We start from the raw sequence: 24,539 nt of genomic DNA, 5'->3' as shown, positions 1-24,539 counted from the left end.
GATATGAGGAACATTTCCCCTCTTGGCTATAAGTTCAGAGGGAATGCAGACAATGGCATATTTGGCTGCAATCACTGCAGCCCCCCCACCATGAATTGACGCTATGAGAGTAAGATGGCACAAAGCTAATCTCTGGCCCCACAGAAAGGCCTGAGAGAGCAGAATTAATACCATGGTTTCTTTGTGTGTCAGGTATCTTATGGTCCTTGACCTTTAATCCAGCACTGTTTTATATGCCAACAAACAAACAGTGTACATGCAGATTAAGTACAATATACATCCCTGTCAACAGAATAATGGCCTTGAAGTAACAACCATGCATGCCTAAGTAATGTATTAAAGTTTGCTCTGGGGTGCACAGTCTTGCATCAGCAGTTCTACCACTGTCTCCAATCTGGCTACGATTGCCACGAGGCTGCACATCTGCACAGCACAGTGGCTGACAATCGATGCTTCACACACCGTTCACCCACCCACCCCAACACACACTCACAAACCACCACCCAGCCAGGGTGCTCCCCTACGTGACTCAACTTGTTTCAGGGCTGAGAGGGAGACACGAAGAGGGAGGTGGAGATGAGATAAATCCAGGGGAGCTGGGGATGAAGAAGCCGCTGTTTGCATCCCTGCGTTGCCATTCAGAGACAAACTGGATTGGCTTGTAATGAAAATATTTGTCTCATGGATTGGTCTAATCTGTGCTTTCAAGGCTGCAACTATGATTACATTCAAACACTGTAGCTCCAGCAGTTTGGCTATTGAGTCATTCTTTTATCATATTTTGCGAGACTTCAGGCATCCCTGCAGCGCAGCAAGGCACCGAGCTCCACACAAAACGCTGCGCCTTAACGCGTAAAAACAATCAATGCACATATAGCCCACAGTCCTGGGCGTTGCACTCCTTGTTACAAGCAATTCAGAGATCTACTTTTCAAAACTGTCATAACATTATGGAACATTAGGCTAACTAAACCGCATTGGAGCATGCAAGTTACATGAAATATGTTTTGCGTACATCCCCGGATTTGTATCATGAATACTAATTGTCAGTTTCTTTTCAATACTCCGCCTTTAGACTTAAGTACATTTAAGTCACGACATTTTTTAAACATCTGATTGATGTAGATGACCCATTTTCTGCAGCATGGGGGGCTGTATAGGCTACTTACCCCGTATCTCCTGCCCACGAAGAATCCTTTTACGAGAAGTGACCCATATCCAAAGCAAAATCGTACCTTGTTGGGTCTTTTAATCTGTGAAGGGACGATTTCTTGAGCAATTCTTTTTTTTTTAACAATCAACATCTAAACATTGTTTCTGAATAGTATCCAAAAGGAATCCACAAGCATTTCGAGGCTGCGTCGACAACCCCCCCAAAACCATTGCGAGCGCTGTCCACAGAAAAGTGGTGCCGAAAGTCTCAAGTCCCAACTTTAGGCTGCATGGTAATGGGGAAAAAATGGCACGTCCAGTAGGGCCACTCACTAATACAGCTCCTACGATGAGAGGATCGGATTTTTACGGGATAATAGAGCGGAGAGGCGCATATCCCACACCCGAGGCGAAAGCACTTTCCAGCTGATAGACGGAGGACTGTATGCGCCCCGTGCACTGGATGTGATTGATGTTAAATGCATCGCAGCACACCGCCTTTATCAGGCAAGAAATGCACCATCAACGAATGTGGGGGAAAGGGTGTGAATACCAGATTACAGCATGTAATACCACCAGCGCTCTGGCAGCGGCTGCAAAGTCAAAGTGTGACATGAAGCTTTTGCTTCCATTTGTTAAATCTTAACGTCGATTTGGCCGCCTGGTGTCTACCTTCTCAGCACAGACTTCAATGTCGGGGTTTGTACTACATTTATTTTTCTCTGTGAAGTGAATTAACTAGCACAGAAAACCACTCTGTCTGTCTGCACTGACAGTTACGTCTAGCTAATTAAACTGTAAAATAGGCTACCTCATTATTAAGGGCAGTTAATTATTTGCAATATTGCATCTTATGTCTGTCAGATAATTTGGACTAGCAAGACGAGATGCAACAATTTTATCTTACCCAATTAATATTCTCATGTCTGTGAATATCAAATTAATCTGCAATATCTGCGAAATCAATCCAGTCCTCACGCTGACAACAGAAGATGTTTTCTGATTGTTTAAACAGCCTATGACTCTTCTAGGTCGCCTCCAACGTTACAGGCGCTGTGGCGCAGCCTATGCAGTAGCCTATGTTGAGTTGAAAGAGCTTGGGAGACTGTCCGTAGACATTGACAGAACATACCAAGTGCGAAAACCATGGCGAAAACTCAATATAGATGCTGGATTTGGCTTTTTGTGTGTGTGCGCGCGCGCGGGAGCGGGAGTTTCACTGACAGACACCAGCCACATTCTGGAGCATAGTAAGCAATATGAAATCATGTCCAAGGGCATGCCTATATATGTCCAACATTATCCAGCAAAAAAGCGAGAAATTAGTTTTAAACCAAGCGTGGTATGTTATTATTTGAGACTTTAATGCGATTGATTGATCAATCTTTTGGCTATTAACCTTCAAAAGTCTACAAAGTGTGTTGCAGAGAGACGAAGAACATCCTCATCAATCAGTTTAACTGTGGCATATGGGGGCAACCTGCAGTCCTGCAGGAGGAGGGATTGATTAATTTTCCATGATGTCCATTGGGAGGCTCATGGTGGTGATTCCGCCTTTACTTCCTGTATATGCACAGCTGCTCTTTCTGCCTTCCTGATCACAGGGCCGCGTGGTGTGTGGAGGCTTTCACAGGTCTGAGTGGGTCACACCTGTGGATTGTTGGACTGAGTCCACCACATCAAGGGAAAGTGGTTGTGTATGGAGAGATGAGGGATGTGTGTGTGTGTGTGTGTGTGTGGGGGGGGGGGGGGGGGGGTCCTTGGAGGGGTGTGTTATGTCTCTGTGGCCTTGGAGGCAGCTGAGCCTCTGAATATTCATCCCAACCTCTACTGGAGCAAATTCCAGCTACACGACTAGACTGACTGGCAGCCTTGTGGGCTGTCAGGGGACCTTATAAGTCATGCAAAAAATCACAGAGCAAACTTGTGCACATTATTGAACAGAGTGGTTTACATTTCTTTATTACCCCACATAGCATCAGCTCTCTTCCATCTGTCAGTTCCTCAAACCAGTGTTCTATTTCTGTTTAAAATAGTTAGCATAATAAGTGAATTATTTAGCTGTGGCGAATGGATATAAAAGTTATTTCCACCAAGAGACCCATTCCTGCTTTGCTTTCCACTGAAATACACTGGGAGACGGTCTTGTTGAACATGTCTGCTCTGAGGATAACATGTTACGCCGCTGAGTCCTCCTCGTCCCTCTGTGCAAGGCAAACTCTGGAGATTACTTGTTTCAATTAGCTATGGGGCGGAGAGAATTTAAGCCATGTTAATTCCAGTCACTAGTGACAATCCTAGTGAAAAAGACTAGCCACTGAGGCATAATCGCCTGCCCCCAGACGTCTCTCATTTCATGGATACATTAGGGGAATTATTCAAAATGTAAATTCTGAGGTCACAAGATTTTCACTTTATTGATGGGATTCATTAAAGGCCAGGCCTCCTGTAAAATTTGTATGATTTAGAGTGACCCTCTGCTTATGACAGCTCTGACCTGTTTTTGGCTGTTTTGTCCACTCACTCAATCCTCTATAAAGAGCCCTTTGCCTCCCTTTTAACTGTAAAAGAGTATTTGGTCTTAAATAACTTGCTGTTGGATTAAACTAACTGAGAAAGAGCTGCTTTAAAAATGTTCAACTAAAGAATAACAATGATGATAAATAGACCAAGAAGAAGGAGGAGGAGGAGGAAAGGAGGGAGAAGGCATGGAAGTCCCTCATTGCAAAATAAACAATAATCTAATATTTGGAACAAAACATGATGTTTGTGTCTTGCATCTTTTCATCAGTGTCTGTGTCATCTAATATTGAACTCTGGGGTTATACGCTGACATTTGATTACATAAAATTGAGCTTCTGACTGTCTAACACACCCACAAGTTGGAAGACAGAGAAATGATTCAGTTTGTCACTGTCTGTTTGAAGCAATGTTTTAGAAAGATGAAACAGGCCAGCCAGGGCAGGCAGAATGGCCATATGCTCCATGTGTGAGTGATATATATATATATATATATAATTTATTTAATTTTTTTGAGATGCTGGCTGGCTAACAGTTGTCACAGGTGTAACCTTTAAACTCTAAAATCTTGGCTACAGTGCAAATTACATCTACAGTACAGAACACTGACACAGGCTTTATTGCATTGCTGTCTTTTCCTATGAGTTAGGAAGTTGCCATGTGAACAACATAAAAATGTTGCTGTTAAGGGTGTTGTCTTTACCACTATAAAGCTGTAGGATCATGTGACAAAGTAGGATGGAAAATGTAGAACAAGGGTACACCCCTACATCCTATTTTCCACTGTTCTCCAATATTTCATGGACCAATTTATCGAGAAATTTATTGGCACATTAATTGCAAAGAAAAATTATCATTACTTGCATTAACATTGCTGCTGATATTGAGTACCAATTAAGTTTAGTTAGTAAATGAAGTTAGTAAAATTATTATTACTGTTATTTATGACCGATATCAATCCCACTAGTCATGGTAAATAACTTTGCACAGTAGGATAGCATTGTGTTGTAGTTGGCATTCAGAGGTGACAACAAAGTATGCTCCTGGTGGGATGCCAACATTACAAAAAGTACAGTATGTGGATATTATATGTACCTTTGATCTAAAAATATCATTTTTCTGTGGGTGTCAACTGAGTAGAGTGAAAGCACACTCATTCCACTTTTTCTCACTAAAACCTTGTGTGCACCTTTTGAGTCTCTGGTCATTGTTGCAGGATATTTTGCCATGTTATTTTAAAATGCCACTCAAATGAAAAAAGGAATAACTTAATTATTTAAGGGACAGTTACCTGATTTACTGTGACAGACATTTGTGCAGTTAGAATGAGGCAAAATGTATGGTCTTTTTCTGTTTTGTAACAAATATCAAACTATATTCCTGTTAATGGTAAACTTTGTTTTATATTATATGTATTTTATATTTCACTGATTTCATAATCTTTTAATATACTTTATACATTATCTCTTAGGCTATTAAATAAATAAGTTCTTGTTGAATGTCACTAGAAACTTGAGTTTGGGCTGGTTGTAACTGGCATGACAGCAGCCCCTGGTGGTTATTACATTTACCACATCCTTAAATACCTGGTGGTTTACTATGTGAGAATTACAACATATCCAAATACGAACACAAGTCATATTTAGTATTTTCTATTAAAATGTAATACAGTTTTTCATATCAGGCTAATGTACTTTAATCTAAGCCTTTTATTAAATATGAATAAATATAGAAGATACAAGTTGTGAGACATAAATTGATTGATGAAATATTGATCTGATTTAAGTACAATTACAGGGATTTGTTTGCAAAATTACACATCTAAAGCAGGTTTTCCTGATTGACAACAAATAGATATTCTGTCTTTAAATAGTTTTTTGCAGTATTCTATGCAATGTAAGAAACAAATGATTTTACATAGTGTTAGCTTGCTGATACCTTTTAGCAAAGGATACCATACACAGAGAGGGCAATGTCTCTTTAAGCCCAGATAATCACAACACCGTAAATTGCTTCTCTTATGTGTGTAGCAGAGCACAATCTATTCTGGCCTTGGGCAGAACAACACAATCTCCTGTTTATTTAGTCATTAACGTGCATATTTACCTGGAGAAAGAAGGTGCTGGAAAGGTTAATCTTGCCAATATATTTGCAGTCTTTGATTAAACAATCCTCAGCCGCTGAATAGCCTTTGGCTGTGTGTCATACATCTTCACATGGATTGCAATATAAAGAGATATGGCACTATATGAATATCCCTGCACTTCCGCCACTGTAAAGCTCTGGTTGTGACCCCTCTGTCTATGCCATCAAAGAATATACCATATATCGAGTTTATCACACTTACAACTCTATTATGTTCTCTTATAAAAGAACCAACTCCAAACATTGACTGGGTGGCACCAGTTATTTGTAAATCCATTACCAAGTTTGCATGAAAAGTCTCTTTTATGTTCTTAATGATCTCTAGTTACTTTCAAACTACTGACTTACTAAATCGGGTTGCACCATTTATTTAGAAGTTATATACAGTATGTCTTAGCAAGCAAAGATTTCAGTAAAATCAGTTGCTAGAAGACATCTGTAGCACAATCCGAACAAAAGCAATCAACAAGCTCAGCTATGTAAACAGGAAGTCCTTTAATCATGTCCAGTTGTGACATAACTATAAACTGTCTATAAAGAACTTGATTTACAAAAGTTATAGTTTTAGGGTGGCTAACAATATATTTAACTTAACTGCTAATGTTATAGTGTTTTAGAGTTAATAATGTTGATGCAGTCTAGAGTGAGAGGGAGATATCAAGTTAAACTAATCATGCATGATGTTCAGCCTGATTGAGAACTAAATTCATTAGGAAAGTGTTTACCGAGGTAATAAATCAATTGGGAAGTAAGTCATTTTGTCAATTAACTCCAATGCTGTCTGACATCTTTTTGCAACCAGTGGAGTCACCCCCTGCCGGCCATTAGAAAGAATGCATATTTAAGCCACTTTTCTGGATTGGCTTCATTTTTCAGACCAGTCCCAGTCAGGTCATCTGCTGGAAAGCATGGATATACACCATCGCAAACTGATGTTTGTATGTAAAGTGTCTGAACTGCAAGCCAATTCTATAAAGACGTATTCAATAATGAAGAGAATCGGCGTACATAAAGTAAGTTAACTGTCTTGCTAGTCTTTTCTAATTAAAGTAACGTAAGTTACAGCCGCTCAAAATTGTGTAAACCTCTAAAGTTGTAACAGAACCTGTTTTAATGTTCAATGCGTGCGCCGCCATATTGCTGTGGCGAACTCGGACTAGACGAATTTCTCCCGAGTTTCCTACTTGGACTGCTGCATTGCACTTTTCCAAGTAAGAGGTCGTTTTGCCCGACTACAATGGGTTACAACTACCCGAAGGGAGAGGTTCCCGCACTGCAAGTTTAATATTTGTGTTACGAGGAGTTTCTATATGCCTTAGTGTTGTCTGCCTTGGTGATGTTTTGATTTTATAAGAAGTGGCAGCTTATTTTCTTTCTGTAGGATAGTAATGCTTGTTGAACCCACTGTGGTGACTGCGTTTTGTCCTCTTTTCTGGTTTATTCTAGTTAGGTTGTTGTGTAGATATTGTTTATAACCAATTGTATACACAGGCTGCAAAGTGCTGTCTATAGAAAAGGAATATATTGTTGGTTTGGACATATGGGCTTTGTGGTGTGATATGTTGACATGTTCATGCACTTTATAGCCAAAATGCGTTTTTTAATTTAATAGATCTATCATATAACATCATCATCATATATCATATATATCATCATTGCTATTTAGTAATGCAGCAATGTTTCTCAGAGTGTATTTTAACTGACCTATTTTTTACTTTCATCTAAGTACATTTGTGCTTGCAGATGAGTAATATTCTTTAAGGAACAATACTTTTATGCGAGTCACATGTTCTAGTACACTTTCCATCCCTGGTATTCGGCTTTCTTGAAAAACTGGTGCAACCTGCACCTGTTCTCTGTGATCCAGCTTGCAGTGGCAAAATTACTAGAACAAAAACATAACTTAGCTCGTTAGACTCATGTCCTCTGCCAGTCGATGTGACAAGCAGATTTTCTGACTTAGGAATAGTAAAAGAAAACATTGTGAACGCTGCAGCAGTTCATTTCTGGTGTGAACACCATTTGAACCAATAAGAGGAAGTGTTCTGTTGTATGTGTCATTTCATTGGTTAAAAAATATTTTCTCTTCCTATTTTGGCGATTGGTGAACTAGTAGGGTGTTTGCTACGAAAATGTCGACTAGCAGGGGACAAACCTGGACTCACCATGAAGCAAGATGCCTCCTGAATATTTGGGGTGAAGAGAACATTTCTCAATTCCTAGAGAAGGTGCATTAGAACACTGAGGTATTCAAAATATTCAGCAATAAAATAGCTTTGCCTTTGTGAGTGCAAACCTGACCAGTTAGAACATTTAAACAATGTATCATCCTTGCATTGGTTCGATTCAGGAACCGGACCTTTAGGTGTAAACCTGCCCTGAGACACATTGTACCTGAGACTGAAACGGCGACACAAAAGTCAATTGTCTTGTGTCACTGTCCGGAGAGACAGAACCACGACACACCCGCTCCCCGGACTTTTGAGCTCTCATTAAGACAATGTTACTGTGGCAGGAGCAGCCGATGGGGGTATGTGTGTGGTAGCAGTGTATATTGTATTTGTATTGACAGTAGGTTATTCTATGTCATTTTCTACCTTATTTTAGTGTTTATTTACTTCTTGAATCTGCTCCCCTTCTCTTGTCTCCTCCCCACATTCACACACACGCAACACACCTAGCCTGCACAGATGCTAAAGTATGCAAAAGTTGATTAATGTTTTACAGTCAAATAATGTACAAGGTAGAATTACTTATCATTTTACAATATAAGGTTGTATAATGAGAAGAAGCTGTAGTTCCATAAGCTACTCATAAAAAGCCAAAACATTACATACATTCATTATAAATGGGTGGTTAAATAATAACTGATGTGGTGTTCTGAGGATAACTTTAAGAGTCTCACAGCATGGGGAAAGAAGCTGCTCTGAAGTCTGGCGGTACAACAGCGTACTTGCATGGGTGGTCTTGCACTAACGTGTTTTCATCCTGATGGTCCCATCTCCCAAGTTGGGAAGTCTTTCTTCTGACTTCGGTGTATTCATAAGTAATAATGTGGAAACAACATGTACATTACAAAGAAGATGTGTTGTATTTTAAACAACACATTAACAGCTGTTACCACTAAAATCCTTTCTTGAATCTTTAAAAACTTCAAAAGCGTTGGGGTCATAGTAGAGAAAAAGAGCTGTTAACCATTTGTGGACCAAATACACATTGTGGGTTCTTTCGTAATTAATCATGAGTGGCTTGATTTGGTGTACAATTTTAATAACTCAGTACTGTTTTTCTGAATGGATTTCTGGCATGCACTCTTAAGAGAAAAGTAGACAGCATATGCACAGCTTTTAGTCTACTTCCCACAGGCAGTTCAAAACCATTTTGTCGCATATAAGTACAAATCGTTTGAGCAAATATACCCACTCAAATGATCTGAACTGAAGGCACAGACAATAAATGATCTGAGAGCCCAGTATGATCGACCCACTTTATTTTCAGATGCACATATTTTCAAAAGCTCTCTGTTGTGTGTATGTGCGTATTTTAAATGCATCCCTCATTATACTTGAAATTTTTGTCAATTTCTTTCATGTTGTTGGTGTATGTATATTCATCCACACCTCAAATCAGCAGTATTCACTGTTTGAAGCAGCAAAACCAGACGCTAAGCAATCATCCCGTTCCAAACAGGCACATTATGACCGGGGACTAGTCTTTTCAAAACCATGGCTCATACTCTACTACAGGGGTTTTCAAAGTGTGAGGCGGGCCTCCTAAGGGGCGTTCCAAACAATTTTCAGGGGTTACTTATTGCATTAGTTATCAAAAGTAGATCACATAGAATAGCCTACATGTGTGAAGGTTCTGAGATACAGTAGTTTTGGGGAACTGTCTTCCCCCCATCATAGTCAGAAACTAATAAATGCCTTAGGACAGACCTGTTTTAAAACTATGTGGTGTAGTCAGACATTATGTCATACAGCAATATTAGGCTATCTTGGCTCAAATGTTGAGTGTCTATGGGATCAAATAATATAATCATGATCCCATAGGCATCCAGGAATTACGCGAAATTTACCAAGTAAACAAAAGATGTGGTGGGGGGTGGGATGGGTGGGGCGCCATTTCCCAAGCTTTGTCTGAGGGGAGGCCCACAGTCTCAGACTTTGAAAACCACTGTTCTACTATATTTACTGAAAGAAGTGAGCGCCCTCCTTTGGACATGGCAGGGACTGTGTGTGTGTGTGTGTGTGTGTGTGTGTGTGTGTGTGTGTGTGTGTGTGTGTGTGCGTGTGTGTGCGTGTGTGTGTCTCACAAGACACAAAGAAAATGGGTTGCCATAGCAACTGCAGATAGTAAAAGTGCAACCTCTTGAGTATGACCCTGTACAGACATGCTTAATTGTGTAAAGCCTGCTCTCATCCTCTTGAAAGAAGAGAGAGGCAGGACGCACAGGATGAAACCCATCTTGCTGTGTTAAGTCTTTGACCCTTAGATCATACATTTTTACAACATGCGTCTTCGTAGCACATAGCACATAAAAACCAGGAAATACATTTAATAAGTATTAATTTTAATTAGACTGATAAATCAAATATAAACTAAGGTATTGTTTTCGTTTTATGTTCACAGGTGTCCTCCTGCAGTGTAGTTGGTGTGAATTTGAAATGTGTATCTGCAATTTTCTGTGGTGGTCCCAGTAATATTTGTTTTTACTGAAGCATGTCACATGACATGGATAAGCTATGACCATGAGAGACTGAGAATATCAAACAATGATGATCTTAAAAAATAGTGCTAAAATATTATTAACACAAGTGTAGATATTTTGTTTTTGAAGCATTTAAAAATGAATTTAAAAAATAATTGTTAGGTTTAAGTAATCCCCTCTCACACTTTTACAAGACAGCCTATCATTTTATAACATATTTTGTTTATGCACTTCCATGTTTATGCCTGTAAAGCAGGGATACTTAAATTGCTTTGCTCGGGGGCCACTTTTGCAAAGTTAAGGTAGTTTTGGTGCCTAAACCAAACCAAACTGCGACCACTTGACACATGTATGTTAAAAAGGTTTCCTGGCAGAAAGACAGGAGGGCAAACTTCTCCCAAATGCTGTGCGGGTCAGGTGTACGTGAACGTTTTGCAGTGTCACCGCTTCTGCGCATTGCACAGATTGCTGATGGGCTAATATCCAACTTCCCAACTAACAGCCAAGGGACATTAGTGAACATTTACTAATTGGTATAAACAATCAAACAAATTCTCAGTGTGAATTAGTTTACTTTCATTGTGAATTAGAAAATGGCCCTCAAGCCACCAGGCACTGTAAGTTGAGTTTCACTGCTGTGAAAGGTGTTATTGCCAAATTCTACTTATCCAACAATATTAATAGTGATAGTATAACAGTAATAGTAAAGATAAAATAAAAGATACCTGACTAATTCTAAAAATGTACATATGTCTTTAAAAATATATGGTATAGTACCATAATCCACATTTGAAAGAACATATTAAAATATGATGTATCAGTTATTGGATGGTAAAAGCAGGGATGATTTAATGGAGAGGCATCTGAGATGTGAAAGGAAAGTATGATCCACTTCAAATGTCCGATCTGTTGGGAGAAACTGGAGAGGAAACATAAGTAAAGAAATTGTATTGATCCCTGGTGGGAAATTGGATTGTTGCAGCAGTAAAAGCAATGGGAAAAAGACAAACAGGAGTATGAAAGAAGCAATAAAATGACAGAGAATAATATGCAATGAAGCAACCAATATAAAAGAATAAACAATTATGTTTACTTTTTTTTATGTCTTACCATAAGAAATCACTGTGCTAACAATTTGTAGTGCATATATTGGATGGTATGCTTGTGAAACTGAAGAAATTAGAGAAATAAGTATTTCAAAAATACTTTTGGTTTATTTGATTTTAATGTAATAATGGTTTGTAGCTAAGGCTTTGCATGTTATTGTTGCAGGTTATAATTCAACTCAACTGAATTCATATGTTTTAATGTGAAACAGTATTACTAGTCAGACTTCATCCACATCTATTTACCTGCTCTGTCAGTGCTGAAGGCAGTGAGGAGTCATGGGGAAGTTCAGTGTGTATCAACAGATTTGTCCCTAAGCTCTCAAGAACAAGTTTTCTGCCAAAATTCACTTTTGTTATTGGTCCTGTATACAAATAAAGTGATTTAAACTAAAGTCACTTGTTTTTGTAAGTTGTTATTTGACTGATAGCCTTTTTTCCAAAGCACTAATTAACTGTTTTGTCAGTGTGTGAAAGCAGCACAAGGGAGACCGCACTGCTGGGCAGCAGCTCCAGGCTTTTCCTTCATCTCTCTGCGGTTGCTTCTCCTACTACAGCTACATACTTTTAGTCAGTGTATATTGTTTGTAGATAGTGAGTGAGTAGATGTATTGCCTTAATTCAAAAGAATGTTGTGCATTTAAGGTCTACCACTATTGGGGCAAGTACTAGTTATTTTGGGAATCAGATGAAGTAAGCCAATTTGTGGCACAGAGGCTGTTTATCCATCTAAGATTATGCAAATACAATGTGAGGATGCTTTTGTCATTATCTAAATGTCTATAATTGCTTAAATGCCTATTAATTATTGGATTCTCTTCAAGCAGTTCTATTTATGTATTCCAGAGGCCCACAAAGATTATTTTCTTAAAACTTTAAAACAATTTGAACATTTGCAAAAATCACATCTGTTGTTATTTATTCTTCTGTCACAATTTGTTTTTTTTTATCAATCTAATCTTCCACTCAGCTAATTTGCACTTCACCACATGGCAGCTGTCAATATGAATACATTTATATTATTTAATAACCTAATTCACTTGTGTAAATGGTCAAATATCCAGTTGGACTGGACTGGAACCATTTGATCTTGGGAGAAATAAATGAATCGCAGATATATTTTTCCAAAATAAAAAATGTACACTATAAAAATGCTATAGCTGTGAAGAAAATGCTCATAATGCAAGGGGACAAAAACTGTTCTACTATAGCATAGTTTTAAGATTTGTACCTATTTCTTGGAAAAAGACAAAGATTTGGAAATATCTTCAGAAAGCAAGAAGGAGGAATACTGAAGTAAAGTGGACAAGGACCAGTTCAGGATGATCTGGTCACATTAGGCCTAGTGCTTGTGCTTGTACTTTTTTCTCCCCTGTTGCTGTGTGTGCGTGATTGAAGCGATTATTTCAATTAATCATTCATTAATTATTAAAAACTGGGTAATTAATAAGCAGAGAATAGTAAAAAATAAAACATTTCATAATGAACCTATTACTGATGCATTCTCAATATCAAACCTACATAGTACTTTAGCCACTTCGAATAATAAAAAAGTATCAGTATCGATATTGGTGAGTTTGACCCTGGTATTAGGCTACTTGGTGTTGGAGCTAGAGCTGAAACTATTAGTGAATTAATAAATTATTTCATTGACCAAAAATGAATTGACAACATTTTTATAATCAAATAATTGTTTTAAGGTAATTTGTTTAAGAGCTGCAATTAAGAATCTGGTGCCCTATTACAGAAAGTTCCCATCTTAAGTCTTAAGATAGAAAGAGTCTAAGATAGGGTTTTTCCCACTTTGGTAATACAGAAGCAAATCCTAACTAACTTTAGAAATCCTTTGTTATGTTAATTCGTCCTATCTTATCTCAGGTTAGGAAATCCTAAATACTCAATCCAAAATCGGTTATCAACTATTATGTCTGTTACCCCCTTATTACCATGGTTACAAAGCAGTTAAGATAGGATCTGCTGGTTAGGAAGTATCTGTAATATGGCCCCAGGTCCCTTATCAATCAATCAGCTGGTCATTTTCTCAATAAATACATGAATTGTTTTGTCTTCTTAAATGTCAGAAAATAGTTTTAAAAAATACCCAGTTTGTCTGACCAACAGTTCAAAATCCACAGATATTTAGTTTACCGTCAGAAAGAAAAGCTGAAATTATCACATTTCAGAAGTGTTTGTGCTTTTTTTGCTTGAAAAATTACTGAAACGATGTTGCTGATTAAGCTTGCCTTATCGATTTACTAACTGTAAACTGTTAATATGGCAAGGTTGAACGGACATGTTAGATACGCCTATACCACTTTTATTTGTTCACATTGTTGGATCACTTTTGAGGATCATGCAGGCGCTGTCCATTACCTGCGGTGCTGAAACGAATGAATCAAACCAGCAATACAGCCATTTTGTAATTTTGACATCATAGTACATGGAAACCGTTACATTTACATTTTTCAAAGTAAGTTGGAACAGACTTAATTCAGCCTCAAACAAGTGGCCGTGGAAAGCTAGTTAGAGCCAAAAGTGCCAGTTTCCCTCACCGGCTCACTCCAGTCAGAGCGTGGTGTTGCGTTTTCTCCGTATCCGTTGCCCCAATTCTTTAACGCCTGATAGGTACATTTCTTACGCTCCCCGAGCTATTAAAGGTTAAATTACGTCGTGGGCGTAGCGGCTCCTTGTAATGGCGACCGTGCCGTAGATGTGCCTAGGTGTGTGAAAATGAAGCGAAGAAGAAGTTATTTCTTTTAAGTAAAACCCCGAGGTTCCCCGGAGGAGGACTTTGCGTCTACAACCATCATCTTTATAAGTGGTAAACTTAGCTGTACTTTTAAACTTCTGTGCCCTTTTGAAATGATGAAGCTCAAGTCAAACCAAACCCGGACGTACGACGGGGATGGGTACAAGAAGCGGGCCGCTTGTCTGTGTTTCAGGAGCGAGACTGAGGAGGAGGTGAGTCCGGGGATGTCGCTGTCTGGCGGGCCAAGCTAGCATTAGCAACCATAGCTGCTTTCTGTGTCTTCTGTCTGTAAATCGGTACATTTATCAACACAGCAGTGATTTTATGCCAGCTGGAAACTGACTAGTTTTTTTCTTAGACTCTTGAATTGTCTTCTGGTGTAGGTCATTAAACGTTAGTTTGAAGCTCGTACTTACCCAAGTGTTATATAAGCATCTTTAGCTGTACATAGCAATCTCGGGTTTTTCTACTCAGCGCTAGTCAACCTGTTAGCTGCGTGCTAATGCTAACGTTAGCTTGCTAACTAGCCGTGTTGCTGTTGTGGGCAGCCGGCTCTCGGCCAGCGACCACAGCCCACAGCACAGGCTGTGATGATTGACTTTAACACAATGAGATGCGGTTGGATAGAAATAATTGTTTAGCTTTGTTAAGTGACAGGATAAACATTTTGATACTCAAGCTACGGGTGATTTGACGAGGTAAAAACTGTTAGTATTTTAGCGTTAATGCAACTGGTAGGCTATTGCTAGCCAAACATTGGACTGAAATGTAACGGTAGCTACGAAACTGGTAATTAGTGATAACGTAACCTGGTACGCTTACATTACGGTGTATTTTGCGTTGTTTACTTTATTACTTGAAATTCATATTACTAACACTTGGATCAGTCACATGGCTTGATGACGAGCCCAAAATCGGTTTCGTTTTGTACAAATTTCACCACGTAAGTTAACGTTAGTTAGTTAACGTAACAGTTAATGTGCCACTCGATACCTTCGTGCGCTCTCTCATGAAAATCACTCAAAGTAGCCAGCAAAGGGTTATTTGAGATCAGAGGCGATTTGGGAAGCTGATGCCCAGTCAACAACACGCACAAAGATGTCTTTGTAGTGGAAACATTTAACCAGGGAAGGAGACGAATTGAGACCAAACTAATGCCTCATTCTGGCTAAAGTAGAGGAAACGCATCAGTATGACCTGCACGTAGCTAGAAATTTTAACCACAGACTGTAGTCTACAAGATCGGCACTCAGCCAAGCCTCAGCTTTTCTCCAACACATTGTTGACATCCATGAACGTGAATGAGTAAAACTCAGTAACTCATTGCTTGCCACTGAAAAAAAGACGTTTGATTTGCTCAAATGGTTAACTCAGCTACAGGTCACTTCAGTGCTAGTCTTGATAGTTTTCAGTGTTGTAGTTGACTGGTAGCTATTGTGTCACATGTTGGGGTTTGGCCTCTGGCGTCTATTACTAACAGTCAGATCACTGAATAGCAACACTTGCGTAATATGAACACTGTTAACAAAACAACATTAAGTTAGACTGCATTGCTCTAACCAGTCTTGTATGGGATGCTTTACAGGTGTTGCTGGTGAGCAGTAGTCGACATCCTGACAAGTGGATAGTTCCTGGAGGGGGAATGGAGCCAGAGGAGGAGCCCAATGTTGCTGCAGCTCGAGAAGTGTGTGAAGAGGTTGGTCCTTTTAACTGTTTTCCATAATTGTTATAATTAATAATTATCCTTTCTTTCCTTGTAACTGAATAATGTTCCCAGATAAGGAAGTAGACTGCACTGGCAAACTTTACTTGACCCTTGTATCTGAAACAAGGGTGTGAAACATGCCTTTCTAGACTTAGTTCATAGCCAGGAATATTGTTCTGAGAATGGATTTCCATTTGCAGTTGGCTCATAAGATGTATTGTATTTCATTTCTATTAAATCATGTCTGTATTTAACACTAGGCCTAATACCTTGCTCTCAAAACCCATTTCGTCAATGCAGTCATCCTGTTTGCATGAACAGAGAGGGAGAGCCTAGCAACATGTAAGCTGTATCATAGCATCATGTTACAAAGCAGTGTTTAGGTGTCACAGGAGGTCAGACTGAGATTGAACACTGGCAGCCCAGCGGTTTCACCGCAGCACTATCCAATCCCAGAAATACGGCAAATGAAGGAAAACAATCAGCTTTCATCCTTTTGTATGTTCTGACAGTTCTATTTTAACAGCAGCATCCTTGTTACAGAGGCATTTTGAAGGACAAAATGTCTTTCCGGGACTGTATGTTAACTTTTTTTTGTTTTTTACACATAATATTGGTGCTACAGAGATTGAAAGTTTTGTAGATTAAGCCACAAAAGTGTAGCACAAATAGGGCTGTGACTGTATGTATTTATTTATTTTTTCTTGCTGCTGTGGAAAAGCAACATCAGAGCGGTTTACTGGCAAATTGTATGCTTTAAGTAAATTTGCAGCTATAATAAGGCTATAGCCTGGTTTGGCATTAAAAGTGAACATATACTCTGTATCAAGTCACTATCTGTAATATCCTACAAGCCGGTAATGACGACAACAACAAATTGCAACATAAAAAGGCAACATTAACTAACTGTCGGTAAGTAGGCTAGCTTATGAGTCAGTAAAAACAATAAATCCCCATTGTACAACAGCTCTAAAGTGAATTGGCATATCCTGCTGGTTTATTTTTTGGTATTAATACTTTTTGGCAGGTAAAATAAATATGTTCACTTTGTTCGGTGTAAGAGAGGATCTGAACTTTCTGATCACCACTGATTGCTGTCACATTGGTGCTTTGCTCCTCTTGCAAATGCCTCAGAGACTCCCAACTGTCGCTGCTGGCCTGAGGCTGTACTTCCTCCTGAGGCAGGTGTGCTGCTGCCAAGCCAGGCAAACGCAGCAGGATGGTTAATTAAAACATGTGATCTTAGTTTAGAGAGATTTCCTTGTGAGGCAGATACTTTTTTCCTACGAATGTGGCATGTTGCCTCATCCAAGTTTGCCTTCTGCCCCTTGTCATCTGGCTCAAAGCCAAAATGTGCCCAAATTAGCGACAAAACATTTGGCTTAGGAACTAGATTCATGGTAATCGAATAATGTCAACTGGCTAGAATCGCCTGCATTGGAATTGCCACATAGGATAAGTGTATTTGCTGTAAGCACTTGGCAATTAAAATATTACTTTATACTTGTATCTTTTATGTCTGTGTATGTATTCAACTGAACGTTATCTGTAGATATAAGGTACTCAAGCCTAGAAATAGTTATTAACAATTGGACACACAAAAGCCTCCACCAAATGCACTCCCTCTTGTGTACATGCAGTTTGTTGCTTCGGCATTATGATCAGAATGGCGACAAGGCACTGAATCTCACCTGGCTGTCTGCTCTTGGTGGGTCACTGACCATATTCATAGTTTTCGGTCACGTGACATGCGCGGTGACCAGGAGGGGAAAAACAACAGACCAAGATAGAGTCTTGAGTTCTCTCAACTCAAGAAAAAGATAGATATGGACCCGACCATATACATCCATATGTGATCCATATACAGCACCAGTTGTTGTATTTCTGCCGTTACAAACTGCCAGATTCCTGCCAGCACTCAACTCTTGTAATGTTTACCTTGTAGGGAATCCCTCACCTAATAAAGCTCAGGCTTGTCTCCTTGTCGATTAGTGCATCCGAAAGCACAACAGCCATCCAACAATTTGGCAAAAGTAACAAACTCAAATTAACAGTGTATCACTTGCTTCCTGGTTGGCGGGCAACGGAAAATGTCTTTTTTTTGCCTTCCAAGGGAGCTTTTTCTTTGGAATGTGGCGTCACGTGAAAACTATGAATAAAGGCTATTCTCTGTGTGTGTGATCCATCACACTGATGGATGCTGGTATCATACCCTTATCCTGGCTCTTGCTGTTTGGTAGCTTTGGCGGTTGCAGGTTGCTGCTGCTTGCCAGCACATTTCCATAGTGTCAAAAGCAATGTCACACTACTGTTGAGGTTTGTTAAGAGTACTAAAAGGCTGCATTCAGAAACTTTGAGTGGTGCTCAATGCATCACCACATACTGTGGCTTCCTAAGCCTCTTATTGTACGGTGGTGTAACGGGACAAATCCTAATCCTGGAGAGTTTATTCTGATGACCATATGAGCAGTGAGTGATCGCTTATGCTTATTGGTCTGGAGTCTCTCCAAGGATGACGGTGAAGACACAGCACTCAGGAACAGGCCAAAGGTCACAGAGGGTTTCTGTGGCTGATTGTCCCAATTTATGCTCAGCTGTCATACCGAAGACATGGGACATGATTGCATAACTTGTAATGCAGCCTCAATACTGTATGACTTCTTCCAAAATGATGCCCAGTTCAGTTACATGAAAGCTTGAGTTGGGAGATGTTTCCACCTACTAAAAACATACAGTTTGACTTTTGGCCTATTACTTAATCCCTGGCACGAGTTTCTAGAGGTGGGCCTGTTCTTTTACATATGATCTTGCTGAAGGCCTAAAGAGACCACAGTCCATGGTACAGTGTGTGCAGTCAACATTTATTTATAGACTGAAACTGGAACTAAGGAGAAGAAGCTGCAAAGATGTCAGCAAGTGGCCTGGCTCTGTATCTAAACCTGACCTACTATTCACCTCTGGGAGTTGAGCTCTACCTTGGAGATTTGTTATTAGAATGTGTTTAAAGGTAACATGCAGTGAGAAATGGTTCAGGTTGTCTTTCTCCGTGAAAGGTTGTGACGTTTTCAAACATTTCCCATTTTTCATAGGAAGAGTAACCGCAACCGCAACTGCGACTGCAAAGCGCTTTTTCTGTTTTGTTTCTGACCTTTTCACATGATCCTTTGATGATACTCAAAACATCTTGTAGAGAAGCTGTCACCATGTGGCAGTAAGTGATAGCTGAACGGAGGTGTTTACATGTATTTAGCAGCTGTAGAATTTAGACCTGCTACAATTACTCAATTAACTGATTTGACAGAGAAGTTGGATATTTTGGTAACTGAGTCATTTCTTAAGCGACAATAACAAATGTGCTGGTTCCAGCTTCTAAAATATGTCCTATGTGTGTTCTATAATTGAAGGTTGAATATCTTCCGTTTTTTTCACTGTTGGTAGGAAAAAAACAGGACAAGACTGGGGTCCTGAGATATTATTTGCCTTTTTCTCTAGTTTCTGTAACATTTTGTTAACAATTAATCAGTTAATAATGAAAATAACTGTCAGATTAAATCATGATTGATTGAAAACTGTTAGTTGCCACGCTAACACAATTTTATACTGTAAATATAGTATATATAGTATACCAGTAGTTTGAGTTACAGTTGGTCGTAAATGTTCAAAAACATTATTTCCATTTAACTCTTTGTGATTATAAATGTCTGTTTCCAGATCTTAGATTGCCAAACAAATTTTATTTTACTGTTTGCAGTGACTTCAAGAGATTATGAGTACATGACTTCAGCTTCTAGTCAAATTAAGCGTTTTCGCATTTTTTACTTTTTATTTTGAGGATTCAGCAACAGGACAGGAATTAGACGGAATTCATTTGCAGAGGATAAAAACAATCTTGTGGCATAGTGTAAGCCACCACAACACAAACTACAGTTTCAAAATAAGCACACATTAAATCAGTCTCTGCTAGTCTCAACAAAACACTATGAGGTTCAAAAATATGGCGTTTATTATCATGGTATAAGACAGCATTTTATTATACAGGTGTAAGTTGTCCTTAGTCCTTATGCAGCCCTTAGTTGTCCATTGTAACTGTTTGCTCACCATTTTAATAGTTTTTCTTTTATTTCACAGGCTGGTGTGAAGGGGACTTTAGGGCGCTTAGTTGGAGTATTTGAGGTGACGTTTGTTTGCTGTACTTTTTTTGGTCTTCAAATGTCAACATACAGCATGTTGGGAATGAGAAGTGAAAACATGTTCATTTTGTTTCCCCCACAGAACCAAGAGAGGAAACACAGAACCTACGTCTATGTTCTTATTGTAACAGAGGTGCTGGAGGACTGGGAGGACTCTGTCAACATTGGTAAAGCACTGAATTTGTTTACTTGTCAAAATGGGGATCATACGGACAAAGTTCTCAGGCAGTCACATGCTATTTGTAGCTTATTTTTGCTTTCCCAGGCTTTGTTCCTGCCCTTGTGATTTTCACTTTAAAGCTCTGTACAGTACTGATAATTAGTCAAAATCTATTTTCATAAAAATCTCATGTTGTGTCTCATGCCTAAACTTGCTCTACAATGGTGTCTTGTTCTGTCAACAGGGAGAAAAAGGGAATGGTTTAAAATAGACGATGCCGTACAAGTGTTGCAGTGTCACAAGCCTGTGCAGGCCACCTACTTCGAGGCTCTCCAGGAGAGTTGCCTGACCAGTAACGGAACACCTTTGGTGGCCACGATAGGTGGGGACCTCTCCCCTACCTACAGCATCAATCAGAGCTCCGTCTCGGATATCAGATAACTAAAACCATAACTCTGACACCCCCAGGAGCTTTCGCCACCACTTGCGCTCTTACTTGTGTCATTTCTCTTCTCTTACTCTTTTGTCTCAATAACATGGTTTGCCTTGCCAACTCCTTTGTGCCAGAACTGTGGCACAGACTTGATGACAAGTGTCGGGTGAATAGTCTGAAACACTTTGTAAATGTAAAATTTTTGACCCCTCTTTTTTTCTTTTTACTGACAACTGCATGAAATGTCCCCTCACACCCTCTTTCCTTAATGCGCCCTTAGAGTGGTGTTTATTGAATGCAAGAACTACTTTTTACTGTTGTAATGTAAAAGTGTATACTTAGTGCTTAAGCTGAATGCTTTTGGTGATCTTTTTAACGTTTCCTTCCTAACGTTATTTTTCTGTGAATGAATGTGCCCATTAGTGTACTCCCTCACCTGTTATAAGGATAGGAAACGTTGTCTGTATCTGAATGAACAGAACTGTGGGAAATGACTTGTCTTGCATGAGCACTGTTTTGTTGTGTCACTCGCTCGAGTGACCTGATGCTGACGTAAGGTCTGGATTTTCTTCATTTTGGTCCTTATCGTGGTTGTTGATGTCTCTTTAATCAGAAGGATACGGCCCCTGACTAGTCTTTAGTGTCTAGTGTGTTTCTCTCTTATTTGGGAAGCTAGCCAAGCACTACAAGTTTCACTCTCAAACAGTGCGTATATACTGTAAAGAGGGTGAAAGAATGTCAACGTCCAATGTAACATGAACCACCTTTCTCCTCAGTGTCTTTACCTCCTTTTAATCCCTTTTTTTGTTCTCTTTTTAAAAAATGCTTTCTTGTCTTGTGGCTGACCACAGTCTTCCTCCACATACTATGAGGTTAAAATGGTAATTAAAATAGTAATAGATTTAAAAATCATGGACTTGTAATTTCAAAATTCAACACATCATTTAAGTTATTAAAAACCCATTTCATATTTTACTCCTCACATTCAGTTTGGTTAAAAGCAGTTGTTTACATTGTGTTCGTAACATAGCACAGGTGACTTTAGTGGGCACTTTTCATTATCGTCATGATTTCTTTTTTTAACCCTTCCTTTTAGTATTTAATCTGCATCCCCAAAAACACTCAAACACCTGCTTGACATTGAAAGTAATGGAATCTATAAATGCTGTCTTTGGCAAGATGCAGAACAAACAAGCCTTGTACAGTTTAAGACCTCGTTTTTAACATGTAAAATGCTTTTGGATACTAGTTTTTGTTTTTCTCTCTTAACGTCTGGCAAAAGTCTCTTTAGCTGAGCTGCGTCACTTGGCCCTCGATGTGGCGGAGGCAGCTGGCTCAATACTGTGAAACTGGAGGCGCTGTAGATAGCATGTTAGAGGTTTTTATTGTAAATTGTTTATTTCTGTATAGATCAAAGGTGAGAGTAAAAATGACAAAACGCCTCTTACACATCTGTGAGCCGTACATTTAATTTCAAGTGAGGCTGGAAGAAGTGATTGAACTAATCCTGTTGGCTTTGGAGCTGTTGGCAATTTTCTCTTGCGATAGCATACAGTACATTTGAGGCTTAACAACAAGGAATGTGGCTGTGTTAGTAGGTGAGAGTGAATATTGAAAATTCTTACATTTATTTAGACTAAAACAAACTTTAAAATGGTAAGGGATAACTGTTTTTCACCCTCATTTTTGGCCAAACTATAAAATTAAGTAGTAACATTTTTAACTAAGTAACAGCAGTCTGAGTTTTCAAAACCTGAGGTCTTTTTACAGCCAGCAGCTGTTCCGCTATCTCAGGTCACTGTCATTTCCCATAGAGGGTTTCTTTTATTGGTCTTTTGTAAATAATTAAACCACTTGGCCACTTACGGACAAGGAAACGCGTTCTAAACACAACATTGAAATATTATCACTTTTTCTAATTAATATGGTCAACATCTTTACACACCGGGTGTTGCGTCTGTGTCCATTTGTTAAATTCAAGTCAAATATTCACTTCTTTTAGCTCCGTTTTGGTCTCCACCAATTCTTGTGGGAAATTTAAAGCTCCTTGGCCACTAAATGCTCCACTCTGTTCACCAGCTGATAACTTTGGCCCGGTGTTAGGCGGGTAGCTTACAACAATTTTATTTTAATTTTTTTTTATAGGTTTTTGCTGAAAAGGGTTACTGTTAAGTACAGTAGCAGATGTATATTGAAGCCGTCATGGGAAATTGCATTGAGAATTGAAAGCTAGTGGATCTAAAACAAGGTATTTTCTCCCATTAATTGTGTTTAGGGGGGCACAACTCTGCCAACAAATCGAGCTGTAGACAGACTCCAGATATTGGCCTCTTTGTAATCCCAGACTGAAAATGTGTTTTTCTGAATGACAGTTCAAAAAGGAGTCTAAAGTCTCTGTTGCAACAGTTGGAGACTTTAAACTTATTTTATTGCTTTGTATCAGAAAGGTGTGGTGGCCAAAGTCTTTCTTTATGATGCCCTACCTGGCACTTCATGAAAAATGTTTTATGTTGATTAGACCTTTCAGTCTTCATTGAAATGTACAATTGGATGTTAAGGGGATGTTTATGGCTCAGAACAACCTAAAACCTATCCCTGAGTAATTGGCGACGATGCATTTGCTCTTAATGGTTTGATGTGGGTGACAGGTACTGTCAAAATGAATGTGAGGAGGATTTCCACAAGTAACAGCCAGCGATTTGATTATTAATGACCACTTGTTCTTTTTTTTTTTCTGTTTGTTCTTTTAATCTGTAATGTTATTGACAAGCTAATGTCTTGTATATAGCTAACTTAGCACCCTTACAGCCAGAGGATGCACTTTGGCTTTAGTCAATAAGTATTACTGTCCTTTTTTATTTTTAAACTCCTTTCCAAAAGAAATTCAGACAGTTCCCTTCATGAGTTAAGTGATGTAGGCTGGTGTTCAGGAGGAAATTTATGAAGTAAATGTCTCCACAAAGGGATGTTGTAGTTCATGTGGATTAACAATGGAGTGAACGCATCTACCCTTTCCTCACTGGGGATTTCTGCTATCAAAATTGTCTTATTTGTATGTGAGTTTGAAGCTCCTGAACTTGGAAAAAACAAATATTAAGAGCAGATCACGTAATATTCAGAAAAGGTCATTTCCTTTTATTTAACCAAAGGTGATGATTTAAATATATAGCCCCATCTAGTGGCTAAAGCGAAAATATTAAAAGCACATCACTTTGCAGCTGAGGATTGTAACGTTCAGTTTCTAATAGCGTTATAGTCAGGTGGTCATTTTCATAACTGAATAACTTTGGTAATTAGAAAATAATTATAAATTGAGTGAAAAAAGCTGCTTACCCCAAATACTTGTAATTGAGTAACAAACTAAACACACGTGCACTTCTAGCCGTTGACCTCAGCCTTGAAGTTACATACTCGTAATTGTGTTCTCCAAGGTATATGTGTCACTGGAATTTTCTTTTCCTCTCTTTTGTCATTTGGGACTGTGGAATAAAACCAGTGTGAGAAGACTGAAGATTGTAATATAAATGTGCCAACAAATAAACACCAGTATTTCAGATTCAGGCCGGTGTCATTGTGTTCATGTAGGGTTTTTTTGCTAGTTGTGCCTGCAGTACTTTTTTTCATACAGTATTACTTTACTAGAATGTAGATAAGAGGATTAATTTTGT

At 38.9% G+C, this 24,539-nt stretch overlaps 2 protein-coding genes across 2 annotated transcripts in view; one reads left to right on the top strand and one right to left on the bottom strand.

The window, feature by feature from the left end:
* The window catches only part of LOC119885944 (metabotropic glutamate receptor 4-like), a 180,402-nt gene extending 178,844 nt beyond the window's left edge, over window positions 1–1,558 (bottom strand). Inside the window, exon 1 of the mRNA XM_038696318.1 lies at window positions 1,170–1,558. The gene's annotated coding sequence lies outside the window, so the exon portion shown is untranslated. The remainder of the gene's footprint in view (window positions 1–1,169) is intronic.
* Window positions 1,559–14,304: 12,746 nt separating this feature from the next.
* Window positions 14,305–24,431, top strand: nudt3b (nudix (nucleoside diphosphate linked moiety X)-type motif 3b). Its single transcript, XM_038695506.1, has 5 exons — window positions 14,305–14,595; window positions 15,969–16,079; window positions 20,217–20,261; window positions 20,361–20,445; window positions 20,683–24,431. The coding sequence occupies exons 1-5, from the start codon at window positions 14,497–14,499 to the stop codon at window positions 20,877–20,879; spliced, it is 537 nt and encodes a 178-aa protein (XP_038551434.1). The 5' UTR covers window positions 14,305–14,496; the 3' UTR covers window positions 20,880–24,431.
* Window positions 24,432–24,539: the final 108 nt, after the last annotated feature.

This window comes from Micropterus salmoides, unplaced genomic scaffold (genome assembly GCF_014851395.1).
Source record: "Micropterus salmoides isolate LMB-PRFRI ecotype aquatic unplaced genomic scaffold, ASM1485139v1 Ms_hic_scaffold_4, whole genome shotgun sequence".
Classification (NCBI taxonomy): Eukaryota; Metazoa; Chordata; class Actinopteri; order Centrarchiformes; family Centrarchidae; genus Micropterus; species Micropterus salmoides.
The sequence above is the reverse complement of the archived record's forward strand: the minus strand, read 5'-3'. Positions and strand labels throughout refer to the sequence as shown.